The sequence below is a fragment of the Choristoneura fumiferana genome, chromosome 3 (assembly GCF_025370935.1).
Source record: "Choristoneura fumiferana chromosome 3, NRCan_CFum_1, whole genome shotgun sequence".
NCBI lineage: Eukaryota > Metazoa > Arthropoda > Insecta > Lepidoptera > Tortricidae > Choristoneura > Choristoneura fumiferana.
Window position 1 is genome coordinate 2,349,170 of NC_133474.1, and position 19,337 is coordinate 2,368,506.

General features: G+C 36.7%; 2 protein-coding genes across 2 annotated transcripts in view; both read left to right on the top strand.

Moving 5' to 3' along the window:
* The window catches only part of LOC141445704 (uncharacterized), a 12,668-nt gene extending 7,611 nt beyond the window's left edge, over positions 1–5,057 (top strand). Inside the window, exons 2-6 of the mRNA XM_074111593.1 lie at positions 3,618–3,797; positions 3,930–4,094; positions 4,187–4,276; positions 4,790–4,870; positions 4,958–5,057. Coding sequence (XP_073967694.1) covers positions 3,618–3,797; positions 3,930–4,094; positions 4,187–4,276; positions 4,790–4,870; positions 4,958–5,057 — 616 coding nt within the window. The remainder of the gene's footprint in view (positions 1–3,617; positions 3,798–3,929; positions 4,095–4,186; positions 4,277–4,789; positions 4,871–4,957) is intronic.
* Positions 5,058–7,787: 2,730 nt separating this feature from the next.
* Positions 7,788–10,316, top strand: Lamtor5 (Late endosomal/lysosomal adaptor, MAPK and MTOR activator 5). The gene is made up of 2 exons (XM_074085199.1): positions 7,788–8,258; positions 9,318–10,316. The coding sequence occupies exon 1, from the start codon at positions 7,983–7,985 to the stop codon at positions 8,253–8,255; it is 273 nt and encodes a 90-aa protein (XP_073941300.1). The 5' UTR covers positions 7,788–7,982; the 3' UTR covers positions 8,256–8,258; positions 9,318–10,316.
* The last annotated feature ends 9,021 nt before the right edge of the window (positions 10,317–19,337 follow it).

The window sequence follows — 19,337 nt, forward strand, 5'->3', positions numbered from 1 at the left end:
CAACAGTATGTGGGAAGAGTATGGCTCAAGGGCATGGGCTCGTCTATATACGTGTTCTAAAAATAGACTGAATCTTGCTAATACATATGCATGAGTTTATATATTACGACGATGAAAAATAAAATAAGTAGATAATATACTACTTTTGTTAGGTATTGTATTACTTCCTTGACTTAATGACGTTTTTTTGGGATTCTAGTCCTGAAAATTGTACAGCGTGCTATTTTTCGTTTTCGTTAACTTTAAGGAAACATTCAAGACCCCAAATAAAGTTGATTGATTGATTTGTGCAATATATTATCAGGTATCAGGTAGGTCTGTCGAAGTTTATGGAAATTGAAGAACATTCTGTAGGATAGTTTTCCTATGGAACTACGTCTGTGTGTCTGACCATCCATCTGTGGCTTAACTTAGAAACTATTAATACTAGGAAGCTGTAATTTTGCATAGGTATTTAAGAAAATGTGGATTTCTTACGAACGTATTTATAATGTCAGTGGATTACTGTTATATTTCAACATTTTTATTAAAGAGAAAACGCAACCATAAATAAAACCTTAACTATAAACTAACTACCTAACTGAAAAACTAATACCTACTAAATTAAATCTAAAAACCGGCCAAGAGCGTGTCGGATACGCCCGAAACAGGGTTCCGTAGCCATTACGAAAAAAATAAGTAATATTTTTCTAAGGATTTCTTATTTTGTACGGAATATTCCAAGTTTAGGTATTTTTATACCTTAAGCTGCTATTTACTCTTAAACTACTAATAATTCTCAAGAAAACTAAACCGTTCCTCGTAAGTTTGATATACCTACGATAATCCTGAATTTAATCAAATTTTTCCACCCATCGGTTTATATTTTAGTTGGACGCTCGATTTTAATGAAAATTTGCACTTTAAAATTTAATATTTTGCAAACAAATCACTTAATCGAAAAATTGATTTAATTTTTTTTTTATTGTACCATTTTGTCGGCATAGTTTACATATATATTCGTGCAAAATTACAGCTTTCTAGATAGTCTCTGAGCAAAGCCGCGGACGGATAGACAAACAGACAGACATGGCGAAACTATAAGCGGAATGGCGATGCGATGCCAGAGCCCTTTGGTCTCCAGTAGTGTCGACCAGGCGCTTTTGCACTTCTTTAATTATTTTTTGTGCGCTGGACCCCAAGGACCCAGGGTTTCAAATCCGACAGCAACGAAATTGTATGCTGAACCGAGACCCTGGTATTTTAATATTTTCCTGCCCTCGGCCGCCTCGCCGCTGCGCCAGCTTTTTTTGTTGTACCCTAGGTGTGAACGTGCTAGGGCTAGGGCAACGTAGCTGTGATACCCCTCGTGTTGACAGGTGTCCATGGGCGGCGGTGATTGCTTCCCATCAGGTGACCCGTATGCTCGTTTACCCCCTCTTATAATAAAAAGTACTGTTTTTCCAAGATTCACTAAATGTTTGTTTTAACCCGCTAAAAGAATATGAATATTTTTCACATTCTTTTATGTATTTTTTTTTCAATAACTGCTTTTATCTCCGAATTAGCAGAACATAAATAAAAGCAAAGTAAAAATAAATATTAGGATGTAGCAGCTAATGGACAGGGCGTAGGATATATGGCTTAGTATCATTACATGGTTTAATATTACGATTTATTTTAGTTGCTATTCTTATTAAATATTTATATTTTAATTTAACCTATCTTAAGACTTTATTTATTCTAAAAGTAGATACTTATATAAATTTAATACGTTAATCGTAATCAACGTCATATTTTTGTCGATATTTTTTACCCGACTGCGAAGAAGGAGATATGTATATTCCTATGCCCTCTTGTAACTACTCGTCGTTGACTGAAGCGATATTGATAAATTATACGTCATTGGATTCATCTTGATGACGCGAGTGACAGTGGGTACAAGAGATTCTTGAAAAATCAAAATGGCGTATTTTTGGCGCCAAATCGTAAGCTTTCAAAAATGTTTTTAATTCAAACCTATCGAGTGGGGTATTAAATGAAAGCTAATAATTAGCCCATTCTAAATATATATTGGTTATAATAGTTTTGATCTACCATTTTCACAGAACTATTAAAAAAGTGTGAATTAAAACAATAAATTTAAAAAATCTAAAAACCCGACTGCCTTAAAAATACTAAAAAGAAGAAAACAAGTCTAGTGGACTAAAACCACAATCTGTGGCTAGAACTTTGTTAAGTAGCTAACTTAAAGTTCAACAGTCGGGACCCATTTAAATCGTGAGTGACACCCTTCTTTTTAGTATTTTTAAGGCAGTCGGGTTTTTAGATTTTTTTAAATTTACTGGTTTTTTTTTATTTTTTTTTTTTGATGAATCTATTGTCAAAAATATTTCAAAAACACGTCAATAGATTTTATAATACTTAAATTTTTAGTAGGTACCTAACCAAGGCACCTACCAATAAGTCTTCGTTAAAAAATATACAAGCTTTTTTGCTTGCAGTAATTTTTGTTGATTTAAGTCTTGCTGATATTTAAATTGCGTACACTTTTACCTATCCTTACTAGCTAGTAACAAGATGAAAGTATTCGATTTGAACAGTCAAAATAGTACCTACCTGTCATTGTATGCCTTCTAACAATTTTAAATAAATAAATACCACGGGACAATTCACACCAATTGACCTAGTCCCAAAGTAAGCTTAGCAAAGCTTGTGTTATGGGTACTAAGCAACGGATAAATATAATTATATAGATAGATACATACTTAAATACATAGTAAACACCCAAGACCCGAGAACAAACATTCGTATTTTTCATACAAATATCTGCCCCGACACGAAAGGTCAAACACGAAGTGACAGTAGGTAAACCTTGTAAAGTGTACGAACTTTAAAAGTTTAAATTTTAATAAAATCTTATAAAAATAGGAACCATACGTACCCATTTGCAATATCCTGGTCTGAGATTTTTCATTACTGATTAAATATATTAATTCCAAAATCAAAATCACCATTATCACTACAAAAACGCCAATAATAATAAGGGTTATCATTGCGTGGATATATTTGAGAAATTCGTAGTTAAATTATTTGACGCGTTAACTCCACTCGAGTGTCGAAGTCGTTTAAAGTTTTTCAACAAAATGTGGTCAGAAAGCCGGTCTTTAATTATTTGCTTAGCATGTACATTGTATTTTTATGGTTGAACTTGGTTTGAACGAGTGGGAAATTGATAATGGTTTTAGTGTTTTTAGTGTTCCGTACCCAAAGGGTTAAAACGGGACCCTACTACTATGACTCCGCTGTCGTCCGTTCGTCTGTCTGTCCGTCTGTCACCAGGCTGTAGGTATCTCATGAACCATGATAGCTTAGACAGTTAAAATTTTCACAGATTATGTAGGTATTTCTGTTGCCGCTATAACAACAAATCCTAAAAACAGAATAAAATAAATATACTGGCTCCCATACAACAAACGTGATTTTCACCGTTATTTTTGCTCTAAATTAATAACGGCAACAGTTAGACGCTTGAAACGCACACAAGCTTTACATTTGCGCGGAAAAGCAGTGCATGAGGTGTGTTTTTGTGCATGGGGTTTTATTTTTATGTAGGCTATTTTATATGATTTAAACAGACCAGTTAAATCAAAAAATAACGAAGACCAAAGACCACGCGGTCGTGGACGAGGACGAGGACGTGAACGAGGGCGAGGACGCGGGCGAGGACAGGGAAAGGGGTTAGCTCAGCCCAGAGAGCTATTTCCTCAAAGTTCATCACCAAGCCCACCATCACCGGGTCCGGGTCCTAGTTCCAGGTTAATTTAATTATTTACTTATACGTACCTACAGATTATCATGTCGTCACCACTTTCGAAAAACCTTGTAGCAACCTGATTGCAATAAATGAAACACGGCGGGAATTTGTATGTAAATATATATTTTTTTAGATCATATGAAGAAGAAAAAGCGGTAATCTTAAAACGGCTCGCCGACACCAAAAAAAGATTAAACGCTATTCCGTCAGAGACCCGTAATACCTATGTGGCCAAGAAGAGGGAGAAGCAGCTGGAGAGGTTCTTGCTGCCAGACGCCCCTCCTCGCAAGCAGACGAGGTGAGATATCTAAAACTACAGTTATAACTACTATTTATTAACATAGCGGTATACACTGAAGTAACTGTATTAATATAACAATTATGTTTTAGGAAACAGTCGCCCAATAGAAGCGAGTGCCGGTTAATGCCTGGGTCTCCGGCGACACCTCCAGCTCGGAAGCTTATGCCGTGGGAGATAATGTAAGATGTTTGTATATGACACCGTATAATTGTAACTCCGCGAGAATATAAATAGCACGCGAGATTATAAACTGACGGATTGGTTGCTTACGTTAGATTACAATCTTGCGCGTTAGATTATAAACCTATGGGTGTTTACAATCTTATGGTGACATAAGGTATATCTACAATGTGCTGCAGAATTGCTTGACCAATTTATTACTGAATTCATTTATAAATAATTGGCCATGCATTTGTGCAGCCCATAATATAAAGTAATTAAATTTGCTTTCATAATGCTTTTTACGTCACCCTAGGCCGTAATTGGGATTTTCTGCCCAAAAGGAGAAAATCTCACTTCCTGGCCGAGGCAAGACGCAACTTTATATCAACCGCAGGCGGTAACTAGTAAAGAATCCGATCCGAAGGTGAAGGCCACAAACACCTGCGATCCGGGACATACCTATACTAATTCACCGCCCTAGGTATGGTAATGTACTATAATCAATTCACGTTTATATATTTTGCCTACAGAGAAGATGACCCTGCCTGCGACGAATTGGCGACTACGCCTCGCCAGCAAAGGCTCGAGGCAGAATGTGATACCCCAACTAGGTGATTTTGGTTTTTAGATGCTGTTTTTATTGTTTTGTTAGCAACTTTAAAAAAATACAAACTTCATGCGTTTTTTAACTTTTGCAGCGTTTTAAGTTTAGATAGTGCCGTAGAAGTCCCGCCCAACAAACATTTTAGTCGTATTTGTGTAAGTTATGCGACTCATAATGCTATAAACATCGTTTAGAAGTAAATTTAGCGTGTAATATGACTATGGGTCTCTTATCATTATACAACTTGTAGTCGTATATAGAAATCGTATAAACTTCTATACGACTGTTTTATATCACCAATACACAACTTTTAGTCGTATAACTAGTGCTGTCGTCTTAATAACGTCTATATGACTTTTACACCGGTATTTATCGTATTAGAGCCGCGAAAACTACTATTACGTGACGATCGTGTAAGAGTAATATATTGCACTCTTATAAAATTTAGAGTCAATTTGTAGTCGTATATAGACATCGTATAGACTTCTATACGACCGTTTATATGACTGTTACACAACTTTTAGTTGTATAACTAGTGCTGTCGTCGTAATAACGTCTATATGACTTTTACACCGGTATTTATCGTATTAGAGCCGCGAAAACTACTATTACGTGAGGATCGCATAAGAGTAATATATTGCACTCTTATAAAATGTTGAGTCGATTTTTAGTCGTATATTGACATCGTATAGACTTCTATGCGACGTTTTATATGACATTTACACAACTTTTAGCGGTATAACCGGAGATGTTGGCTTAGTAAAGTCTATACGACTTTAACACCAACATTTATTGTGTTATAGTCATAAGAACTACTTTTACGTGACGATCGTGTAAAAGTCATAAATTGCACTCTTATACAATTCTAAGTTAATTTGTAGTCCAATATGAACATCGCATAAACTTCTATACGACTGTTTTACATGACTATTATACAACTTTTAGTGGTATAACCAGTTGTCATCTTGATAACGTCTATACGTCTTTTACACTAACATTTGTCGTATTAGATTCCGAGGACTACTATTTTTTACGTGACGATCGTATAAAAGTGATAAATTAGGTACACTTTTTTAAGATTATAAGCCGATTTGAACACTTTTATGCTACTATTTATTACGTATATAACTTTAGTGACACAGCTTTTCTTTGTAACGTTGATAATAATATTTGAAATTTATAAAAATTTCACCTAACCCTAATTTCGTTAAAATGGCTGACAAAAGAAAAGTTCACAGAATGCAAAGTCGTTTAGATATTGTATTACGGTTGTATCTTAAACCCTAAGACGTTTAAAGGTAATTATTAAAACGTTCATTAAAAACATTGAAAAGAATATAGCTTAATTTACAGAATTTATAAGGCGCGTTCATTATATTGAGAAGACTAGGGCATATTACTCGATAGCGTTAATTTCCCAACAGATAAATGTACTTACTTAGTCGTACGTGAGTTTCGAAGATGTCACAAGAAGATAACTAAAATATAAAATGGCTGTTCTACTTTGCTATGATTAAAGTAATTGTCCTTCGCAGTTTTTAAGTTTGAATTTACTACATTTATCTGATAACTTTACAACAGAACCCCATATTAAAGTCACGATAAACACTTTTATTCGATAAAATGCGGTAAAACAGCGGTAATAAACACCATAACTCCATGAACATTGGTCATGACACCATGTCTCACGATTTCTATACGACCACTACACGACTGATACAGTGACTTATAGGACTGCTACTTGACTATATTACGACATAGATTCGTATAAAATGGGCCTTTTCTCGGTCATATCGATGTGATAACGACGTGTTTACGACCAGCTTATACAACCAAAAGTCAAAATTGGCACGTTGTGGCCACCTGTAAAATGTTTGTTGGGCGGGCTTCTCACCCCTGCGTGTTGACGGGACTACAGGCAATCTGAGTATGTTGTGTTTACTCTGACCCTAGTGAACGATTCTCGATTTTTTATGATCAATGCTAATTTTGAATTATATTTTAGGAAAACAAACACCGGTCACACCGGCAACGCACAGGTCCCAAAAACCGGGCCCTTCAGGGCTTCAGGGCCCTCCTTATATTTAATATGAGTGAGTCTCACGGTAGTTTCATGTTCAAAATTGCAAATCTTTACGGAGAGATATGGCAAAATAAAGTCAGAGCGTTCACACGGCTTAGGGCAGCAGCCGCTGAGTCGCGTTGCTCCGAAGACGAAGGGCTACGGATTAGCCCGAAACATGTCGAGCTAAACTCGATTTAAGACGTGAGTTATCCGGGTCATTATATTTAATATGAGTGAGAATCACGGTAGTTTCATGTTCAAGACTAAGAAGAAGCTTTAAGTTAATGATTCTTTCGAACGGATTTAATGCTGAAGCCGGAAGGTACGCAACGGAACTCTGTTATAAAAAACAACGTAACTAAGCCGTGTTTGGGCTTAATGGAATCGTTGTGAGATGTTACTTTGGCTACGAATCACTAAAAAGTGAGAAATAAAGATTTTTTTAACAAAAAAGTAAAAACTACTCCAAAAAAAATAACAAAAATAGGAACGGACTACAACACCCTTGAAAATATTTTCCTAGGTACCTACTAGCTCGAAGTCGGTGACTCAGCACGACCCAGCAAGAGGGGTTGAAACCTGTAGTATGTAGGTGAGGTAGACGACTATTGCTCCACTCCTGCTTGCTCGTGCTGAGTCACCGACTTCGAGCTAGTAGGTACCTAGAAAAATATTTTCAAGGGCTTTGGAGTCAGTTCCATTTTTTGTTATTTTATTATTTATTTTTTGAGTCGGTTTTACTTTTTTCCTGAACGAAAAGTCACAAACGTCAAAGTCAAAGTCATCGTAAACGTCATCGCAACGTCATTTCGATCGAATAATCTTGTTTTGACGGATCGGTCGCGCTGTCAATCGTTCATTCACCATTACCTCTCATATTTCGTTTTCTAGAATTTTTTTACCGTACAACGGCAAAAACTACTAGACACTGGCAAAATTGTCCTCTGATGGACAGAGCCATATTTTTTTAAAGAAACAACAACAATCTTGTTTTGTTTTGTTCATTACGACCTCACGACATTAACACGTATAATTTCAAACTACAAAAATAAAGATGGAGAAGGAACTGGACCGAGTTATCGAGGAGATCATGGCAACGCCTAACGTCAATGGATGCTTGGTTGCGGACCATCAAGGGCTTTGTTTGGCTTCGAAAGGCACGGCGCACGTCGACTCGGCGGGCATGATCGTCGCTATTTCGGAGCAGGCTTGCAAAATTCAACCAAACTTGAAGCCTCCAACTGTGTGCCTAGAGACTGACACGAAGCAATGCTTGATACAGCGACACGGAACTATTACTGGAGCTATATTTAAACAGAAATCTTAGCGAGTAAGTAAGACTTGTTGAGACCTTGGAATTTTGTGTACTATAACAAAGGCGGCTTTATCTGTTGACACATAATATTTACATAAGTATAGCTGAAATGACTTTGTTCCATGTTGGGTATTGAGGAACAAGAATTATCGCGAAGAAATAGTGCTAGTATGGTAAGGTTGCCAACTGACCTGTTTTCCCAGGACATATCCTGCTTTCTGAGGTGCCCCAAGACGTTTCAGTTACTTTTCAGGATAAGGCCATGTTTATTTGTAATCATTATTATTATAATTATTTATTTTTTCTTTTCAAATATTCATAGAAACATTGCTACTCTATTCCTATATCCTGTTTTTAAAATAAGATTTTGGTAAAAATTTAATTTTTTAATACAAGCTTTTTTACTGACTGTACTTTTTGTTGACTTTACTTGCATTGTCACCCAAACTCAAACTACATTTGCATACCAAATTTCAAGTTGATGCCATTAACCATTGATGCGCTCCATCCTACAGAGACAAATACTGGCTGAACTACCAGGATGTCACTACCAGATTATTTTATTGTTACGCAACGCAATCTACATAATCAATAATCAATCAATCAAATACTTTATTTACACATAAGTAAACATAAACCTAAGTATGCCAAATTTCAAATCTATTCAAGTACTTACTGGAAGTTGGTTGAATTTAACTTGCAAGATTTAGCTACAGAGAGACAAGACAGACAACGGGACAGGTGAAACTAATTAAAAGCTTGTAACAAATTGTTTTGGTTACCCCAACAATAAATGGCAGTTTGTGAAATTATGGTTGGCGACCCTATATCAAGGTGACCAGTTATTCTAGTTGTTCAATCATCTTTATCTTTATTTTTTCTAAACTTTTATTTTAAAATATTCTTACCTTCAGATTTCAAAACTAGAGCTACTTATATTGTTTTATTTATCACAACTACTGCCTTGTCTATTTATAATATTTTTAGTTGTTACAACAGAGTGAAACAATCAATTACAGTTTACTGTACAAATATGATTCAATGTCATCACTTTATATTTTTGTATTGTTGCAGGACATGAAGACCAGCGCCAGCCTTTGTCTTGATTACCTTTAGGTGCACTTGATCAACTCGTTAACCACCTCCCTCCCCTAGATGAGTGCACATCTCAAAAGCTGCTTGCTTTATGCATCCCTTACATACAACATTATAATGAATTATGGTGCCTCTCGCATACATGGTACTTGACTTATATTCAGAGTTATAAATGTTTGAAAGTCAAAATTGGATAATTTTTATTCCTAGCCACTCACTTGCTTTGAATTTTGAGTTGAACTTTATTCATCATGAAGGTGCTAGGTATTACTATTCATTTTTGATATTGTGACCCGAAAATTATCCATACAAATGTATGATTAATTTTCGTGCCACAATGGAAAAAGTTAATTTGTAGTAATTTTAACTACCTGCGTTAAGGTGTGCAACTTTTTGATCTTCACCCACATATAACAAAATAATAGCGTTGACAGGCAACTCTAGTTGCCAAAAACATGTGAGTGGCTAGACAGATTTGAACATTTCAATATAGGCATATATAGGTATTACTGCTAAGGGTGAAGCCAGACTAGCGTAATTTTTTGAGTCGTGAGCCGCGTATATTCGGTCGCGTTATTTCTGCTGCATTTGGTTCTATACAAAAGTACAGTTGAGCCACACGGAAATTCAAAATGAGTTCTCATTTTAAGCCCCAGCTCATGCCTCAAAAAATCACGCTTGTCTGGCTTCACCCTAAGTCTAGCCATCAAATTTACCTATCCTAAGGCTTTTTGTGATGTGTGTAATATTGTAGGATATGGAATATTCAGGAGTTATCAAATACCATATTGATGCCCGCAGCAGCCACTGTACACTGTACAGACTCTGATACAGACTGCTACATAATATAATTTAATTAGTAAGGTCACTTACAGTACTATTAATTGGAGTTAACACTGGGCAGATGGGCGTGCCTTGAGTCAATTTTCAACTTTGAGGTCATACAAATAAAAAAGTTGTTACATCTGTAAACGTGGGTAGCGGGAAAATTGACTGAAGGCACACCCATCTGTCAAGTGTTAACTCCAAGTAATCATACTGTATATGTAATCGGAAAGTAAAATGGTGTGATGAATGTAGTTTAATATTATTGTTTATTTATATGTTAGTAAAGAAACAAAAAAAACACCATCTGAGCTAAATATTAATCCTTTGTAACTGGGACTAAAGCCCAGATTAGATCTGCAGGAAAAAGCGAGCGAGTTGTATTACATGCGGCACTTCAAAGTCATTTGCTTGCACTTTTTTTTGCAGGTGTTTCACCATCCATTGATTAGCGTTAGGCTCTATTCGAACAAAACAAATAGAGACAGCATCACATTTAACCGTCACTTAACACTAATCAATGGATGGTGAAACAGCCCCTAAATCTATTAGATAATACAACACTTTTCTTATCACGATTAGAAATGGCTTGCAGGAAATATTTTGTATGTGGTTCTAAGATTACCGAATTTTTTTTTATCCAAAGACCATTGTCAGTAGCGGTGATAGGGTAGGGCGCGGTGGGGCTACCGCCCAGGGCGCCGGATTAAAGGGGCGCCTTTGCTCATTGTGCGAAGCCTAATGCTAGGGCCACACACATAGCGATAACGCGAACATTCGCTTTATCGCGATGTGTGTAGCCGAATATTCGCTAATACTTCGGCACTTCGGGCGAAGCCGCAGACACTTCGCCTTTGTTTGCAATGTCACCATGCACAATGCCGTAGGCCGAAGACGAAGTTTTATCGCGATGTGTGTTGTCCTACCGTTACTAGATAATTCCCAAAAGTTGGGGGCGCCGTGGAAATCTCGCCCAGGGCGCTGGAAGTGCTAAAACTGGCACTGACCGTTATGGATTTCCTTGGGATTGGGAAGGCCTTTGTCCGTCCGGTGGACGTTTTCATGCTGATTGCTTAATGTTTGGAGAATAAAGGAATGGCAATACTGCTGTTCAAAATACAGGGAAGGTACGGAGTCGTAATGACGTGCCGTATTCGTAGCGCTTACGGCACGTCACTGCGAGTCCGTGCCGTCTCTGTATTTTGAGCAGCAGTGTGGCCGCCCCCTAAATTGAAAGACCCTGTAAATTTTCCACTTTGTTGTGATCTTCCATTAATTCCACATCAGTGTCGGATCTTTTAATCCTTTGTATTGTCTCATATGTAGTTTTAGATTTTTGTAAAATGGTGTAAAGAAATTACAATACAATACAAAGACTCTTTATTGTACACCAGAAATAGTAAGCGATACAGATACACAGATAAAAAAATACAAGGTAAGCAATAGGCGGCCATATCGCTTAAGAGCGATCTCTTCCAGGCAACCTTTAATTACTTAGATGCCATACTGATTTCATAATTTAATTACTTTATAATGTTAGCTATCACGTGTAGAATATTACTTATAATAAAGTTTATTTCAGTTGAACTGTTTTTATTATTGTTATTCACTTCGCGTAAGTGTGAGATTAATCGCCCGTCGCACACAGACTTTGCTTATATGTATGCCAGCGACAGTACCACTACCATGAGTTTACAGTGACCGTACTCGATAGCGACGGCGTAAATTATTTGTATGGAGAATTGTACAGCGCCTCTACAAATAATTTACGCCGTCGCTATCGAGTACGGTCACTGTAAACTCATGGTAGTGGTACTGAAACTACTGAACTATCCGAACTACAGCACATCATGGTATCCAAAACCGACCAATTTATTCTTCAGATTTAGGGGCTGTTTCACCATCCATTGATTAGTGTTAACTGACGGTTAAATGTGATGCCGTCTCTATTTGTTTTTTTCGAATAGACGGAGACGGCATAACACTAATCAATGGATAGTGAAACAGACCCTTAATCTCCAAACAATAGAGTTTATTCTTAGTTGGGGAAAATTGACAGTTTGTGGTAACTTGATGTGCTGTTACTTGTACTTTGTACCCATTCCATTTAGACCACGAGCCTACTAGGGGGCGCTAGGGTAATTGTTGCACACGGGCGCTACATAGGCTAGAGACGCCTCTAACTACTCAATTCTTCGTTCAAAGTTCATAGTCGACGGTAGCTCAAGCGCCTCGCCTATCGAAGCCAGACGTTCAAACCTGATTTTGCGTAAGACCATGCATTTTTGCATCTGATAATAACAATAAAAAAATTGCAAAAACAATCAATTCCGAATATCCATTTCCAGGTGTAACTATAGATTTGTCAAATATCAGGAAAATGGAAATTTCTCAGAAACGGTAAGACTTTTAAAAAGGTAATTTTCTATATTTGATAGATGAGCTGCCCACCTATCTCCTCCCTAAATTTGTCACACTTTTTCGGGACACCGTATTATGTACAGTCACCAGCATTAATATCTGCCACAGCGGAGAGTGTAAAAATATCTGACACGTCCTTACAGCCCTAGAAATAGTCTTATCAGATATTTATGCACGCTCGTTGTGTCAGATATTGCTGCTGGTGACTGTACTATTCTAACATTTGGAACTCTGTCTGCCATCTGTCAATGGGATAGGGAAGTTAAAAATAAAAGACCAAACTCCAATATACACACATTTATTACAGATATGCCGTCCTAACAGTAACATAGCTACACAAGAAACAACTGTGTAACTCACTATACAATACAACCATATTATCTAAACAGTGTACAGGATGCAACCGCGGCGGAAACATACTATGTCGCTTGATAAGAAAAAATCTACATCAAAAATGAAATTCGTGCTAGGTGCCCACAATGCACCCTTGAAATCCAGAACTCCAGACATACGTATTCTAGGAGCGTTACCGTTCGGTTGAGGGTCTTCAGAGGTGAAATATCGCTAGATGGCGTTAGAATCGTGAGGTCCGTTTGACGTTTGCTTGCGATTGGCTCATTTAGTTATTTAACCAATCACGAGCAAACGTCAAACGGACCTCACGATGCTAACGCCATCTAGCGACATTTCGCCTTTGTGAAAACCCTCATTGTCTGGGAATGGAAACTATATTCGCTTGCATACGCCGATCGATAGTAGCACGTGGTGCCATCTATCGCAACTATCATAAGCAGACATAGGAATCCACGGGGCAAAGTTTTGTGACTGGTAGTGAGTTCCTATATCGATAATCTCAATTATCGATGCTTGTTCCATATACAAGTGATCACTCCCAAGTTTTTTTTTTAAATATGTTATTATCAAAAGTGTAAAAAATTTACAAAATAATAACGTAATTCTCTTCTTTTTTTAAACGATTTTTGATACTCATCCAAATTGTTTTTCTTAATTACTGTCCCATCTACTGTTGTTAAAATAAACGATCAGAATTTGTTCCAAATTTTCGGGCGTTAAACGTCTCCGTTTTGACTGATAATCCATTTCAAGTGGCTGAATGACAAATAAATAAATAAATCATTTAAAATATGCTTTGTTTGAACTTCATACTCGTCATCAGAGCAATAGGTAAGTACTTAAAAAATACTCACAATACTGGGGGCGATTACTAGTTTGTTTGTTTGTTTATACTCTTTATTGTACAAAAAGGAAATACAAAAATGTTACACAAAAAAGAAAGTGCTAAGTACAAAGGCGGACTTATCCCTAGTATGTGGGACAAGCATCGATAATTGAGATTATCGATATATATTATTATATTATTACCACCGGTCTTTCTGTACGTTAATGAATAACTTAACATCACGGACAATTGATTCAATATTAAATTTACATCGTGTTCTTAAATTATTAATAAAATAAATGAATGATTTAATCGAATACAATAAAATCATAAGATTAATAAATTATAATTTTAAATTACAATCATATAAAGGAAGCACGTAAAAAAAAACATTCGTCAGTCAGACGTGTATTGCCAGATTAATAACGCGTTGGAACCGTTTATAAGTTAAATCATGGCAACACCGCAAGCATAAACTTACAATCACAAAATTGGCGGTGTGAGCAAAGTTTAACCTAATTTAACTAAAGGAAACTTATGTGAGCAGCGTGAAGTTAGCTGCCAATTTAATACAATACAGCCAATCTATTGGTCGTTCGTTGTTCCCAGGCCCTATATTACGAAGTGCAAAATTCGTAATTCGTATCTTGCCGTCCCACTGACTTCTATTATTTAATACCAGAGTGAGAGGAATGGTAGGTACGATACGAACTTCGATTTTCGTAGTAGCCCCCATATATGATTGGCTAACGCGTCTCACCACGAGGAGAATACGGGCAGCTCATTGGCCCAAATGCCTTCACGCAACTCACTCAAGTTCACCTGGGATTATAAACAATCGCTACCTAAAGACTAGTGTCTTAACCAAGATAATACGTCGGCCCTTTACCTAAATATATTATAAAAATATCTGCAAATACAGTAACAGTGATATCAGTTTACAATACATTGTGTGGAACAATTCTCTAGGGGTTATACATGTTATTGTAAATCTATTTTATATATGTGTATGATATGAGCGCGCGATATCCAGCAAACTGGAAAAGCCAATTTGGAGGACATTTAGAAATGACGCTATTGCACTAAACAAGGAGAAAATAATCAGCATACATACGACCATTTTTAAATCTAAAGGTCATAATTATAACGCGCTAGCACAGACAGCCGCATTCGCCGTCTTTTGTCCACCGCCTTAACAAATATAAATTGCAACTGTGCTCACATTACATAACCCTACAATAAGGGTTTCTTGAAAGGAGAAATATCGCTAGTTCGCGTTAGTAACGAGAGTACCGATTGACGTTAAGAGCGTTTATACCTGCTGATCTGGCAACGTTGCATTTTTGTTACTTTTTCTCGAGTATTCCATAAAAATGAGGATTTTCACAGAGGCGAAATATTTGGAACATGAAACTACCGTGAGACTCACTCATATTAAATATAATGACCCGGATAACTCACGTCTTAAATCGAGTTTAGCTCGACATGTTTCGGGCTAAACCGTAGCCCTTCGTCTTCGGAGCAACGCGACTCAGCGGCTGCTGCAACACGCGCACTGCGCGCCGCCGCTCTGCTCGCGCGACTACCCGACGAAACTGACACCGGCACACAACTACCCGCGTTTTCATCATCATTACAACTGTCAAACCAACCAACCAACTGTCAACTGTCATTTACGGATTAGCCCGAAACATGTCGAGCTAAACTCGATTTAAGACGTGAGTTATCCGGGTCATTATATTTAATATGAGGCGAAATATCGCTAGATGGCGTTAGTATCGTGAGGTCCGTTTGACGTTTGCTCGTGATTGGTTAAAAAACTAAATGAGCCAATCGCAAGTAAACGTCAAACGGACCTCACGATACGCCATCTAGCGATATATCGCCTACGTGAAAACCCCTCATTCAATGAAAAATAAAAACATGCGTCTGTTAGAACTGCTCTTAATATGAAGGGTCCACGGAAAGAACGTGTCTAGTCACCTAAGCAACCTTTTGAGTTATAGCGGTTTGAAAGTTCGTCATCACGAACAATTACTATGGTTACCATTTATTTAGAAGATCAAAAAATAGATTTTTATTGTTTTCAGATTATTTAATTCAGTGGTAAGTCATAGTACTTTGTGAGCTCTACATTTTAGATTAAAATCTCAATTTTAAAAAAGGTGACTAGGCATGTTCTTTCCGTGGACCCTTCATATATATAAGTTAATGTGTCTACAGTCTACTCCAATAATAATTCGTGTTAGACTTTTATATTGTTTAAAAACGAACAAATTAACGGTTTCTAAAGAAAATAAAAGCCTATCACGAATAATTATTGGAGTAGACACATTAACTTATATATTAAGAACAGTTCTAACAGACCACATTTTTAATTTTCATTCAATTTTTAAGGAATAATCGAGAAAAACTAACAAAAATGCAACGTTGCCAGCTCAGCAGGTATAAACTCTCTTAAAGTCTTGCTCGCGATTGCTTCATTTATTTAGCCAATCACAAACGAGACCATGTCAAACTTGTCATATTGTAGTACTAGATACTAGCGCCAAGTAGCCAATCACAGTAACCCTTATCTTTTGAACTTCACATGGGCGATCAAGTTTTTCTTCACACATCTACAAACCAGGAGGACTACTCTGAATTTCGAAGTTCGCATCATACCGTCCCTTTTACTGTCTTATTAAATGTTATAAGCGTGAACGGGACGGCACGATATCAAACTTCGTCAGGATAACGCCTGATGTACTGCTACGAATTGCGTGTTAACAAGTTTAGCCCTAAATCACCTACTTGTGTACCCGCTAGAAATGATGTATTTCGATACCCAGTGATATTATGCTACGAACTATTTAATAAGCCGTTTTTTACTTTTTAACTATTGAGTAGGTTTAGTCAGGGATGTGCCAACTCGGAAAAAACTTGCTCTTTTGTTTGCACGCTGTTGGCGCTGTGGTGCCCCAGCTAAAACTCGATTTAGGATTGAGTCAAGTTAGTAAATCGAATTGGCACATCTTTAGGTTTAGCCACGAATACTAACACTACCTACGGCTACAAGGAAGTAACTATAGATGATTAACGTATTGGAAACTCTATAGCAAACGGAATAGGATGGAAGGCACGGTTAAGTTAGGAAAAAACATCAAAATGAGACCTATTTTCAGTACAACTCGGAATGTATAGATTCCAATTCAGGAAGTCTTTTACGCTTCACGGACATTCTTGAAAAGATAGATGCATAGACTTTTATTTTGTTTTTTTTTTTTTATTATAGTTTGAAACCCAGGAAACGTTATAGGACAGTCTTTATCCCGGAAAATTGCACAGTTCCCGCAGGATACCGATAAATGAATTCTTGGCAGGCGGAGTCGCGAGCAACAGCTAGGTTAAAAGCCTTTGGCGTGAAATCAATATTGACATAATCGTTGGCGTTCAACCGACGACGGAACGGATACATCCGTCGTCGTTGAAAAGGTTAAATCGAGGCGCACACGTCAAACGCACGGTTAAATCATACACTCCGCCTCGTCATTGAGTTGACTCTTTACAAATCCACACAAAATCAACGAAGTGTCCAAGGGGCAACGCGTTCAGTTGACGAGTGTAACATTATTTTATTATGAATAAATATGATATAAACATTAATTAGACTAATTAACAGCCCTTGATTATTTAGTAGTCCCTGATTATAATAAGTATAATGCATAGGGCGATTGCACATGAAATATTGGAACATTATGTCGGTCTTCTCATCATATGTTGATATAAAACGTCATAGAAACCAACTTACCGAGAACCTCGACAACTTTTAAAAAAAATATTTTATTAACCCCCGACGCGAAGAGGTGTTAAGTTAGACGCCAATGTCTGTCTTTCTGTCTGTGGCATCGTGCTTTCAAAAGGATGGACAGATTTCAATGTGGATTTATACGTCAAAGCGAGTTTCCTTGCGATGGTTCTTAGCTATGTCCCATTAAAATCGGTTTATCCGTTTTTGAGATGTGGAACTTTGAAATAACAGTGTCGGGCGTTTTTCATTTTTTTTAAAGTTGGTTAGGTAAGGTTATCTTCTTAGCAGTTAGCCTCATACAAATGGCTGAAGACCATTTGGTTATAAAACATTTCATCATTTTTATTAACGATGAATTTAAGTACCAGATTAAAAAACGGAGCAACGAACAGATAGCGAAAAATAATTCAAGTTATCATTTACTTACATACAATAACGAAGTGTATGTTACTACAATATATCTATTCTATTTGTGAACGTTCGATACGTTGTTGGCAAAATTGTAACAATGACTCGCTATTTGGTCCGTCTAGAATTATTGCGAACGTTTTGAAATAAATAAATTTTCACATCAAATTATGCGAATATCAAAATACTAGAAGCGACACTTCAGTTCAGAACAGCACACCTTCGTTCCCAACAGTTGCGGCTACGGCACTGCAAGTTGCTAGCGACGTCAGTGACCCGTAACAAAATGGAACGGCTAGAAAGCAGTGTTAATTCACGCTAGTCATTCAGTGTGTCCCTTTCTTGCTAACATAGTAAAAAAGGACGCACTTTTCTAAGTTAACAGCATGTTTACTTGAACCATTGCTGTCTGAATTAAGTTCGATATTCTAGTATTTTAGTGACCAACATACTTAATTTAAATAGATAGGCTATTAAAATAATTATTCTATCAGTTTACACATAACAGTAGTTCAATTGCAACTTTCCTATAGTGTTTGAATTCCCTATATATTTAATTTATTATTTTTTATTTTGACTTTACGTCATACCAAATACATGCATCAAAATTGTAACACTATTAAAACAATCTCGTCTATTACATTGTATCTACAAGCGAAGTGGGGTAGGCGACCAAAATCTAGTTTAATCGTTCGAGCACCAAACGTATTTTAAGATTAGCTAATCCATAGTTATCTCACCCTCAAAATCAGACTTCGCCTATATAACCATACAAATACTGTGGCAGTTTGAAATTAAGTAAAATTAGCAAGGGAAGACACAAAATTTCACACTCAAATTTTATGTTGATGATACGTTCAGTCGCTTTTAAAAAACACTGGTGCTCAATAGATTAAACAAAATACATTTTCCGGTAACCTCCCCATGCATTTAATTTTGGCAACACTCTGTTGGAGGACAGTGTACCGGCAACCCCAAAATAATGGGCTATTGGAAATATTGCAATTATGTAAATAACCTAATAAAATACGTTCAGCTCTCCTTTTAACAACTAAAGAGGCCATAATGAACATTAAAAAGATTACAAACTTAGCTTGGTAACATTATTTTAAAATTAATGGATTTTTAAATGAGTCTACGATCTCAAACTACTTAAAAGTATACTGAGCTGTTGAGATAGGATTATAGGTCATAATGATGCAAAAATCCCCAAGAAACGTACTGGAAGCGCTTAGGCCTCGGTTGTGGAGAACAAATTTTATGCCTGATTACAATTTTAATTTCGATTTGTATCTGTATTAGATAATACAGAACAAGATTGTATTTTAAAAAAAGCAGTAAATACAGTGCGTTTTAAGGAGCTCGAGATCGCAAA

Coding starts and splice junctions, on each gene's coding strand:
- Lamtor5 (XM_074085199.1), top strand. CDS start 7,983: ATGGAGAAGGAACTGGACCGAGTTATCGAGGAGATCATGGCAACGCCT.